At 43.6% G+C, this 12,225-nt stretch overlaps 1 protein-coding gene across 1 annotated transcript in view; it reads left to right on the forward strand.

The window, feature by feature from the left end:
* Positions 1–12,225, forward strand: part of LOC140478892 (heat shock protein beta-7-like) — a 33,160-nt gene that overhangs the window by 13,593 nt on the left and 7,342 nt on the right. Inside the window, exon 2 of the mRNA XM_072572490.1 lies at positions 9,909–10,054. Within this exon, the coding sequence (XP_072428591.1) occupies positions 9,909–10,054 (146 nt within the window). The remainder of the gene's footprint in view (positions 1–9,908; positions 10,055–12,225) is intronic.

Below are 12,225 nucleotides of genomic sequence, written 5' to 3' on the forward strand. Positions count from 1 at the left end.
GAGGGGAAAGATATAAAAGTGACCTAAGGGGCAGCTTTTTCATGCAGAGGGTGGTACATGTATGAAATGAGCTGCCAGAGGATGTGGTGGAGGCTGGTACAATTGCAACATTTAAGAGGCATTTGGATGGGTATATGAATAGGAAGGGTTTGGAGGGATATGGGCTGGGTGCTGGCAGGTGGGACTAAATTGGGTTGGGATATCTGGTTGGCATGGACGGGTTGGACCGAAGGGTCTGTTTCCATGCTGTACATCTCTATGACTCTATGACTCTATGACCGGGCGCCTTTCCATTCTGAAGCTGCTGCACAGTCTCCTCCACCTCTTGCTCTGATAAGGGGGTATTGAGAAAAGACTCTTGTTCCGGGGTCACGCCAGGGAGATCCAGATCCTTTAAAAAAAAACTCCACTTTGGCCCGCCCCTCCTCATAACCTTCAGACTGGTATAACTTAGAGTAAAATCTCTGGAATTCCACATTAATCTTCTTGGAGTCACATGTTAGGTTCCCAGCCCTTTCCCTATTTGCCGTAATGGCTTGAGGGGCATTACCAGGTGAGACATGCTAAGTATTTGCATTGCCTGTCACCATGCTCAAATAATATTTGCTTTGCAAAAGTAAGCGCTTTTTTTGCTATCTCCGTGAGCACAGAATTCAATGCAGACCACAACGCCATAATCCTCTGTGGCTTGGCCAAGGAGGGTCTGTCAAAGTAAGCCTTCTCGGTGTCCTTCAATTGTACTTCGAGGTCACGTTGCTGTTCACCCTTCTGTCGCTTCCTACTGGCAGAGTAGGAAATAACTAACTCCCTGGCATAGGCTTTGGCAGTTTCCCAGAGGATGGATGGGCTACTAACTGAGCCTGAGTTAATGTCTAGGAACGCCCAAAATTCCCAAGAGAAGTACTCCACAAACATACTCTCCTTGAGGATAAAGGGATCCATTTGCCAGTACAGTTAGATGATCCTTTATCCGAAATGCTCAGGACTAGCTGATTTTTGTAATATGTAATTTTTTGGTTTTCAGAATAAGTGACAGTTTAATGGTGAAATTTTAAAAAATCTTTGTGGAGGAGCAGACTTCTAAGTTAGAGCAGGACAGTTGGTGCTTGGCCACACCCCCTCACATCACATCTGAATGACACGCATCGAGTGGGTGTCGACTTGGGTTAACTGTTTGCACACCAAACAACCTTGTTAATGAGAAAAAACTTCACAAAACAACCTCCGGATTTCAGAGCTTTTTGGTTTTTGGATGTTTGGATAAAGGCTCTTCTACCTGTACCTCAAACCAACTGTAACATCCTTAATCTTAACCAACAGATACACTGGAGCATGATCGGAGATAGTAATATTGCCAATCATACAAGATGCTACCAAGTCCAGGGTTGACACGGGAGTCAGAAAACAAATCAATCCTGGTGTGACATCTGTATGGATCGGTAAAAAACTTAAAATCCCTGCCTGTAGGGTGGAGACACCTCCAGATATCCACAGTCCACACACAGATCCATTAATTGTTTAGTTTGTACAGAGAGTATTAGGGGGCCTTTGGGCAACATGTCTGCTGTGGGATCCATGAGACAGTTAAAGATTCCCCCTATGATGATAGGCAGGGACTGGAGACTGATCAGTTTAGAGAGCGCATCTACCAAAAATTTGAGGGATGGGCTGGAAGACAATAACCATTTAAAACATCATATTCTTCCCTGTTTGTCAGGGCTTTAAGAATTACAAACCTCCCGTGTGTGTCTTTAACACACTCTAGTAACTTAAATGGGAGATTCCTCCTAACCTATAAAGTCACTCCCCCACTTCTGGTATTCAAAGATGAAAAGTAAACCCGATCAAAGCCGTTCTGCTGTAGTTTCAAATGCTCCCTATTATCCAAGTGTGTCTCCTGTAACAAACTGAAACCATTATATTTAACAAACCTACAAAGCTATCAAAGATTATATACAACAAAAACCAAAAACAATCCAACAAAGCCAACAGCGCTGAATGGGGGAACTCACCCCCTACCCAAAGGGGGCAACTACCCATCTCAAAACCCAATTTCCTATTCTGCTGCCAAGACTACAGCCGGGCATTTAAATACCTGAACCAGTAACGAGGCACCTAGCCATCCCAACCATTTTCCCTCCTCCTGGCTAGAGCCGCACTGCAAACACAAGCAGAAAAGAAAGAAAATACACCATGGAACACCAAGGTGAGTAAAGAAAATTTTTACAGAAGAAAGGGATAAATACCCCACCCATCCTTGGCATAACTTAACTTAGAAATTGTAAGTAAACATCTCAACCACCACCAGACATAGTTTAAGCCAGATTATTACCAATAATAAAAGGAAAATACAGCCCCAACCGGACTTCCTGTTTTTCAAAGAAAAAAAAGACATACCCAAACAACACTATTATTTGTACATACCAAATTGTTCAGATTAGGTTAATTTGTCTACAAAGTCTCTTGCCTTCTCTGATGTATCAAAGAGTTGTACAGATCCTTCTAAGGTGATCTGAAGCACCGCTGGATATCTGAGAGAGTACCGGATCGCAAGTTCCCTCAGACTTCTCTTGACACCGCCATAGGATTTTCTTTTCTAGATCACCGCTGCTGAGAAGTCCTGGAAGAACATGATCTTAGAACCCTTGTAAATTTGGGCCTTTGGATCCTTCCCCTGGATTCTGGAAGTTTCCACGATTCTCTCCTTGTCTCTATAATGATGAAACCGCACCAGGAGAGGATGAGGACATTGACCCAGATCTGACCTCCGCATCGCGACCTAGTGAGCCTTCTTGATCTTTAAGCCTCTCATTCCAGCCTCCAAGTTAAGGAATTTCTGCAACCAGTCCCCATTAAATTCCGCCGGCCGCTCACCTTCCTTACCCTCCAACAGACCAACGATCCGAATAGATTTTCTCTCACCCCTGTTCTCAAGATCATCCACTTGGTCATGCAAATTATGGACCTGCATCTCCAGGGCTCAGATCCTATCCTTGGAGGAACCGGTATCAGCTTCCACCACTGTGACTCTGTGTTCAACCTCATCAGTCCTCTTTTCCAGGTCTCCCAACTACTGTTCTTGCTTCCGCAGCATGATAGAGATTGGGGCCAGCTTCTTGGGGTACCGAGGGCTGCCAGGAAGGGTGAGTTTTCCCGCATTAAAAGGGACTTACCTCGGGAGTAAGGCCTCCATTTGCTGAGAGGTGCAAGGAAGGAGAGAAGGACTTCTGGGAAGTCATATATTTGTGTGGTTGCGTTACCTGAAACACTACTCGGGTAGTGTCTCCCACCCTTCCTCCTCCTCTAACCAAAAAAAAGGTTCTGTGCGCCAGATTGGTAAGGTAACGAGTTTATTTTTTATTCCTTATTTTTTCAACAGTCTCTTTGGGAATAGTGGGAATGGAGGTGAGGGCAGTTGAATGTTCCTCCTGCAGAATGTGGGAGGTGAGGGTCACCACTAGTGTCCCTGCTGACTACATCTGCGGGAAGTGCACCCAACTCCAGCTCCTCGGAAACCGCGTTAGGGAACTGGAGCTGGAGCTGGATGAACTTTGGATTATTCGGGAGGCAGAGGGAGTTATTAAGAGGGGTTACAGAGAGGTAGTCACTCCGAAAGTACAAGAAAAGGGCAGATGGGTTCCAGTCAGGGGACAGAAAGGGAACTGGCAGGCAGTGCAGAGATCCTCTGTAGCCATTCCCCTCAACAATAAGTATACCGTTTTGGATACTGTTGGGGGGGACGACTTACCAGGGGAAAGCAGTGGGGTACAGGGGTCTGGCACAGAGTCTGTCCCTGCTGCTCAGAGGGAGGGTGGAAGGGAAGCAGAGCAATAGTTATTGGGGACTCCACAGTTAGGGGGACAGATAGGAGGTTCTGTGGGGACAAGAGAGACTCACGGTTGGTGTGTTGCCTCCCAGGTGCCAGGGTTCGTGATGTCTCTGATTGTGTTTTTGGGATCCTTAAGGGGGAGGGGAAGCAGCCCCAAGGCACCAATGACATAGGTAGAAAGAGAGATGGGGATTTAAGGCCGAAATTCAGGGAGCTAGGATGGAAGCTTAGAGCTAGGATGAACAGAGTTGTTGTCTCTGGTTTGTTGCCCGTGCCACGTGCTAGTGAGGCAAGGAATAGGGAGAGAGAGGAGTTGAACACATGGCTGCAGGGATTGTGCACGAGGGAGGGTTTTGGATTCTTAGATAATTGGAGCTCTTTCTGGGGTAGGTGGGACCTCTACAAGCAGGATGGTTCTCATGTGAGCCAGAGGGGTACCAATATCCTGGGGGTGAAATTCGCTAAGGTTATTGGGGTGGGTTTAAATGAATCTAGCAGGGGGATGGGAAACAAAATTGTAGTTCGAGGAGAGTAGGGAGGTCCAAAATCAAGTTTCAGGGGTGCAAGATGGCACCGGCAAGCAAGAAGTTGGTTTGAAGTGTGTCTACTTCAAAGCCAGGAGCATCCAGAATAAGGTGGGTGAACTTGCAGCATGGATTAGTACCTGGGACTTTGATGTTGTGGCCATTTTGGAGACCTGGATAGAGCAGGGACAGGAATGGTTGTTGCAGGTTCCAGGATTTAGATGTTTCAGTAAGAACAGAGAAGATAGTAAAAGTGGGGTGTGTGTGTGTGTGTGTGTGTGTGTGTGGGGCATTGTTGGTCAAGGACAGTATTACAGTTGCAGAAAGGATGTTTGGGGACTCGTCAACTGAGGTAGTATGGGCTAAGGTTAGAAACAGGAAAGGAGAGGTCACCCTATTGGGGGTTTTCTATAGGCGTCCGAATAATTCTAGAGATGTAGAGGAAACGATAGCAAAGATGATTCTCAATAGGAGTGAGAGAGACAGGGTAGTTGTCATGGGGGACTTCACCTTTCCAAATATTGACTGGGAACACTATAGTACAAGTACTGTACATGGGCCAGATTTTGTCCAGTGTGTGCAGGAGGGCTTCCTGACACAGTATGTAGACAGGCCAACAAGGGGCGAAGCCATATTAGATTTAGTACTGGGTAATGAGCCCGGCCAGGTGTTAGACTTGGAAGTAGGTGAGCACTTTGGTGATAGCGATCACAATTCTGTTATGTTTACTTTAGTGATAGAAAGGGATAGGTGTATACCACTGGGCAAGAGTTACAGCTGGGGGAAAGGCAATGTGATTAGGCAAGATTTAGGAAGCATAGGACGGGGAAGGAAATTGCAGGGGATTGGCACATTAAAAATGTGGAGCTTATTCAAGGAAAAGCTCCTGTGTGTCCTAGATAAGTATGTACCTATCAGGCAGGGAGGAAGCTGTAGAGCACGGGAGCTGTGGTTTACGAATGAAGTGGAATCTCTGGTCAAGAGGAAGAAGAAGGCTTATGTTAGGATGAGATGTGAAGGCTCAGTTAGGGTGCTTGAGGGATACAAGGTAGCCAGGAAAGACCTAAAGATAGAGCTCAGAAGAGCCAGGAAGAAACATGAGAAGTTGTTGGCAGATAAGATCAGGGTAAACCCTAAGGCTTTCTATAGGTATTTAAGGAATAAAAGAATGTCGAGAGTAAGACGAGGGCCAATCAAGGATAGTAGTGGGAAGTTGTGTGTGGAGTCAGAGGAGATAGGGGAAGCACTTAATGAATATTTTTTGACAGTATTCACTCTAGAAAACGACAATGTTGTCGAAGAGAATACTGAGATACAGGCTATTAGACTAGGTGTGATTGAGGTTCACAAGGAAGAGGTATTAGAAATCTTGCAGAGTGTGAAAATAGGTAAGTCCCCTGGGCTGGATGGGATTTATCCTAGGATCCTCTGGGAAGCCAGGGAGGAGGTTGCCAAGCCTTTGGCATTGATCTTTAAATCGTCATTGACTACAGGAATAGTGCCAGAAGACTGGAGGATAGCAAATGTGGTTCCCCTGTGCGTGAAGGGGAATAGAGACACTCCAGGTAATTATAGACCAGTGAGCCTTACTTCAGTTGTTGGTAAAGTGTTGGAAAAGGTTATAAGAGACAGGATTTATAATCACCTAGAAAAGAATAATTTCATTAGGGACAGTCAGCACGGTTTTGTGAAGGGTAGGTCGTGCCTCACAAACATTATTGAGTTCTTTGAGAAGGTGACCAAACAGGTAGATGAGAGTAAACCAGTTGATGTGGTATATATGGATTTCAGCAAGGCGTCTGATAAGGTTCACCACAGTAGGCTATTGTACAAATTGCGGAAGAATGGGATTGTGGGAGATATAGCAGTTTGGATCAGTAATTGGCTTGCTGAAAGAAGACAGAGGTGGTGGTTGATGGGAAATGTTCATCCTGGAGTCCAGTTACCAGTGGTGTACTGAAAGGGTCGGTGTTGGCTCCACTGCTGTTCGTCATTTTTATAAACGAACTGGATGAGGGCGTAGAAGGGTGGGTTAGTAAGTTTGCAGACGACACTAAGGTCGGTGGAGTTGTGGGTAGTGACGAAGGATGTTGTAGGTTACAGGGAGACATTGATAGCAGAGAGATCTTGGTGTCCAGGTACACAGATCCTTGAAAGTTGCCACCCAGGTTGACAGGGCTATTAAGAAGGCGTACAGTATTTTAGCTTTTATTAATAGAGGGATCGAGTTCCAGAACCATGAGGTTATGCTACAGCTGTACAAAACTCTGGAGCAGCCGCATGTGGGGTAGTGTGTACAGTTTTGGTCACCGCATTATAAGAAGGATGTGGAAGCTTTGGAAAGGGTGCAGAGGAGATTTACTAGGATGTTGCCTGGTATGGAGGGAAGGTCTTACGAGGAAAGGCTGAGGGACTTGAGGCTGTTTTCGTTAGAGAGAAGAAGGTTGAGAGGTGACTTAATAGAGACATATAAGATAATCAGAGGGTTAGATAGGGTGGACAGGGAGAGCCTTTTTCCAAGTATGGTGATGGCGAGTACGAGGGGACATAGCTTTAAATTGAGGGGTGATAGATATAGGACAGATGTCAGAGGTAGTCTCTTTACTTAGAGAGTAGTAAGGGTATAGAATGCTTTGCCTGCAACGGTAGTAGATTCGCCAACTTTAAGTACATTTAAGTCATCATTGGACAAGCATATGGACGTACATGGAATAGTGTAGGTTAGATGAGCTTCAGATTGGTATGACAGGTCGGTGCAACATCGAGGGCCGAAGGGCCTGTACTGTGCTGTAATGTTCTATGTTCTCTATCTGCTTACCCAACATCTCACGAGATTTTGTGAGCTCCTTCACCAGGGCCTGGTAGGTAATTGAATCCAAGGATCCTGCAGGCTGGGCTGCAGGCCCGGCCTTGGATGCTCCTCCTCCCTTCTTCGGTATCTCTGGATGTTGAAAGCTCAGGTAAGTTGATTTTTCACAGTTTCTTGGGACTCCACGACCTTTCCAGAGTCCCAGGCTATCTCAATAGTCCGGGTTGGGCAGTTAGAATTTCATCCCGCTTGTGCTGTGATGCAGAGCTCTGCAACGTGATCCTCTTGGATTCCCCCGCCCCCCGCCCATAGATGAATTTTTTAATGAATAAAAAGTTATAAATCAGTTCTAGACAGTCTTTGCAGACAGGAAAAAAACAAACAAAACATTGGAAATTTGGTATTTTCAGAGCTTCTTTACAGTTGCAAAAACAAAGGTATTTTCTAGTTATGCAGGAAATTAGACCTGCTGAGGCATCAAGAGAGTCTGACAACTGACTGGACCCTCATTATACTTTAGCAGGAAGACCTTAGATGGCAATCTTTCTCCACTGGTAGCAGCTGCTTCAAGCTTTGGTGATGAGTTCAGTGTTTTGCCAATGCTGACTTACACTCACAAAGGATTAAGGAGGATCGTGACAATGGAACGTGCAGGGAGTTAGTTGTGAAGGGAGTTAGTTGTGAAGAATCCTTTGCATGATGATGACACCGAATATCAAATGAGCTGCAGCTACCAGCTCTGATTTTACATGTCTCCGGCATTTCTGCTGTCCAGTCTTACAGTAAAGGAGATGAGAATTGGAAGTGGGTATACATAAAGTGAATTATACTTTAATGCGATGTGAATTCTTGGAAATATGATAATCATTGATCAGTAGCAAGATTCTAAAATTGCCATTATTAAGATTGAGGGGAAAATTTTTCTCCATGTCGAGAAATTAATTTTTTTTTGTTTTTATTATTTTCCCACCTTTCTTACTATCATTCACACTATTCAGTAGAGGGGAAAATTCTATTCTGAGTGTATAAATTTGTGATTTGGTGGAAGATTTTATGTACGTAAAATTGTTTAGTTTACATAAGATTCCAAAAATGTCAGTGACTACTCAAAATTATTTTCCAGGAATGTAAAACAAGTTTTAATTATAACATAAGCTGTTAAGTCTCTCATTGTAGCCTTTGTAACCAGAAGGATTGATTATTCCATTGACAACTCAGGGCCATCTTTCCTTTGCTGTACATTCAGTCATCTGGATGCTATAAGATATGAGCACTAGAGTTTTTCACACAGCACTCCTATGTTGTCTCACATGCATTGACTCCCTGTCAAGCAACATGTTGACTTTTCACATTCCTGCATGGTCCTACCTTATCAATCTCTAATCTCCTCCGGTTGTTCAGCCTTCCCAAGATATTTTCATTCTTCTAACGGGGCATGGTGATCTAGTGGTGCTGTCACTGAAATAGAAATGCAGAGATCTGGAAACATCTCCTGGGGTCACTTGTCCAAACTCACCATTGTGGCTCATGGAACTGACATTGAAAGCTAGCTTCTGTAATGATGCCATAAAACTATCATAGATTGTTAGAATGCCGTTTAGAAGGGAAGTCTACCATCTTTGCCTAATTTGCCCTACATGTGATTCCAGACCTACTGCAACATGATTGGTTCTTGCTGGTCTTCTAAAATGGCTTAGTGAGTTAATCCATTGTGTTAAAACCACAACAGATAAGTTAAAAAGGAGTAACAAGGACAGACCATCTGGCACCAATATGGAAGCGGGTTATTAAATTCAGGCAGTTGTCTGTGTGGAGTTTTCACATTCTCCCCGTGTCTGCGTGTGTTTCCTCCGGGTGCTCTGGTTTCCTCCCACAGTCCAAAGATGTGCAGATTAGGGTGAATTGGCCATGGGAAAATTGTCCCATAGTGTTAGGTGCATCATTTGGAGGGAAGTGGGTCTGGGTAAGTTACTCTTCGGAGGGTTGGCATGGACTGGTTGGGCCGAAGGGCCTGTTTCCACACTGTAGGGAATCTAATCTAAACTGCCACACTCAGCCCTGTCAACCTGACAAAATCTTTTTTAGTAACAGGTAGATTGGTGAAGGCAAGGTACAGTAGGTTCTTTCCTCTTGTTGGTTTCTGCAGTACTTGCCATGGGCTCAGTGGGGAATACATGTCCTGTAGGATTGGTCAACATAGTAGTGCTACTGAGCCATTCTTGGTGATAGACATTGAATTCTTGTGCCCAGAGTTCTTTCTGTGTCCTTGCTATCCTTGTCTAACTGGTTTTCAACATGGAGCACCAATTCAGCTGCTGAGGGAGGATGCTTGGTGGTAAACAACAGCAGGTTTTCTTGTTTGTGATTGACCTGATGCTGAGAGACATTGAGATCTCCTGCATGACTGTATACCACAGCACCATTCCTTTTTGGTGAGTCTGTCTTTGGGTGGAACAGGACACACCAGGGATAGTGATGATGTTGTTTGCAACGTTGTCTATAAAATTCATGATTCCGTGACTGTGACTTTGTCAGATGCTTGACTGGTCTGTGGGGCAACTTTTTTTTATTATTAATGGTGTGAGTTCCATCTGTTAGTGAACTAGGTCAAGAACATTCACTCTGTTAACTCTGTTCTTTTTCTCTCCACAGATGTTGCCAGATCTGCTGAGTATTTCCAGGATTTTTGGTATTTTGTCCTTCCCTTTCCCTCTTTGCATTTCACTTCTTTTTTTAAATGCCACAGCTCCAGTATCTGGTCGTCCAGGAAGTCTTGGCAATGTCAGAACAGTTGGGGATATTTATCAAGTTACAGCTGATGTCAGTCAGTTTGATCCGGAAGAAGTTATTGTTACAATGATCAATTACCATGTTGTCATCAAAGCAGAAAAGGTCCAGATGATTACACTTTTTATATTATGCTGATTAAACTTGTACAAGTCATACGTTTTTATATGTATTTATAGATTGTGTAGTTATATATGGATATGCATAAATTACAAGTAAACTTTTAAAAATAGCAGCTTCCATAAGGTTGAAAATCCTTTTTGTTTACATACACAATCAGCTGATTATTTTGCATAATATGAGAAAACATTATACCTTCTAAATGTAGAACTTTATTGTAGTTATGGTATATAAAAGAACAAAATTAGCATCAATACAATCTGTAGCATAAAGACTTTTTGAATGCTACAAATTAGAATGAGTGAATTGAGAGATGCCTATTTATGACTGGAGCACTGAAATGAAGGGCTTATAAATTGCAAGAAACAAAGGACACTTCATAAAAAAGATAGAAAGAGTAAAAAGTACATTGCTTATGATTTGAACTTTGATGTCCTGAAATTGGTGTTTGTAATGAGTTCATGTTCACAGCTGATGAAACTTCACCACAGTAGGAGCACATGCGAGCCAGTCAGTCCATTGAAACTTGCACTGCAAAGCTATTCAGACCTCACCTCCACTTTCTATTCATCCCTCCCCTCCCCCCCTAAAAAAAAACTCTATTTCCTTTGTGACTACAACCTCGAACTTGGCCTTTCAAAATAATGTAATAACCTGCTTCCATTGGGCTCTGTGGAAGGAAATTCTGAAGACCAATGATGGCATAACGAGGTTTACATAAAGCGTCCCAGGGAGATACTGAGGAAAGAGATCAATCTAAGACTGGTACAGTTGAGAAAAGAAGTGAGTCAAACAGTCAGGGCAGGCAGGGACAAAGTAGAGAACAAGGTAGGACTTATAAATTAAACTGTATTTATTTCAACTCAGGAGGGCTAACAGGGAAAGCAGATGAACTCAGAGCATGGTTAGGAGCACGAGACTGGGATATCATAGCAATTACAGAAACATGGCTCAGGGATGGAAAGGACAGGCAGCCTAATGTTCAAGGATACCAATGTTATAGGAAGAATAGAAAGGGAGGCAAGAGAGGAGGGGAGTGTTGTTTTTGATAAGGGAGACCATTACAACTGTACTGAAGGGAGGATATTCCCGGAGATACATTCGGGGAAGTTATTTGGGTGGAACTGAGAAATAAGAAAGGGATGGTCGTCTTACTGGGATTGTATTACAGACCCCCTAATAGTCAACGGGAAATTGAGAAACAAATTTGTAAGGAGATCTCACCTATCTGTAAGAATACAGTGTGGTTATTTTAACTTTCCAAACATAGACTGGGACTGCCATAGTGTTAAGGGTTTAGATGGAGAGGAATTTGTTAAGCGTGTACAAGAAAATTTTCTGTCAGTATGTGAATGTACCTACTAGAGAAGGTGCAAAACTTGACCTACTCTTGGGGAATAAGGCAGGGCAAGTGACTGAGGTGTCAGTGGGGGAGCACTTTGGGGCCAGCGACCTTAATTCTATTAGCTTTAAAATACTGATGGAAAAGGATAGACAGATCTAAAGTTGAAGTTCTAAAGTGGAGGAAGGCTAATTTTGACGGTATTAGGCAAGAACTTTCAAAAGCAGATTGGGGGTAGATGTTCACAGGTAAGGAGATGGCTGGAAAATGGGAAGCCTTCCAAAATGAAATAACGAGAGTCCAGAGACAGTATATTCTTGTCAAAGTGAAAGGAAAGGCTGGTAGGTATAGGGAATGTGGGATGACTAGAGAAATTGAGGGCTTCATTAAGAAAAAGAAGGAAGCATCTGTCAGGTATAAACAGGAGAGATCGAATGAATCCTGAGTGTAAAGGCAGTAGGAGTATACTTCAGAGGATAATCAGGAAGGCAAAATGGGGACATGAGATAGCTTTGGCAAATAGGGTTAAAGAGAATCCAAAGGGTTTTTACAAATACTTTAAGGACAAAAGGGCAACAAGGGAGCGAATACGGCCCCTCCAAGATCAGCAAGGCAGCCTTTGTTTGGAGCTGCAGGAGATGGGGGAGATTCTAAATGAGTATTTTGCATCAGTGTTTACTGTAGATAAGTACATGGAAGATTCAGAATCTGGGAAAATAGATGGTGACATCTTGAAAAATGTCTGTATTACAGAGGAGAAAGTGCTGGATGTCTTGAAATGCATAAAAGGTGAATAAATTCCCAAGACCTGATC

This window comes from Chiloscyllium punctatum, chromosome 6, assembly GCF_047496795.1.
Source record: "Chiloscyllium punctatum isolate Juve2018m chromosome 6, sChiPun1.3, whole genome shotgun sequence".
Lineage (NCBI taxonomy): Eukaryota > Metazoa > Chordata > Chondrichthyes > Orectolobiformes > Hemiscylliidae > Chiloscyllium > Chiloscyllium punctatum.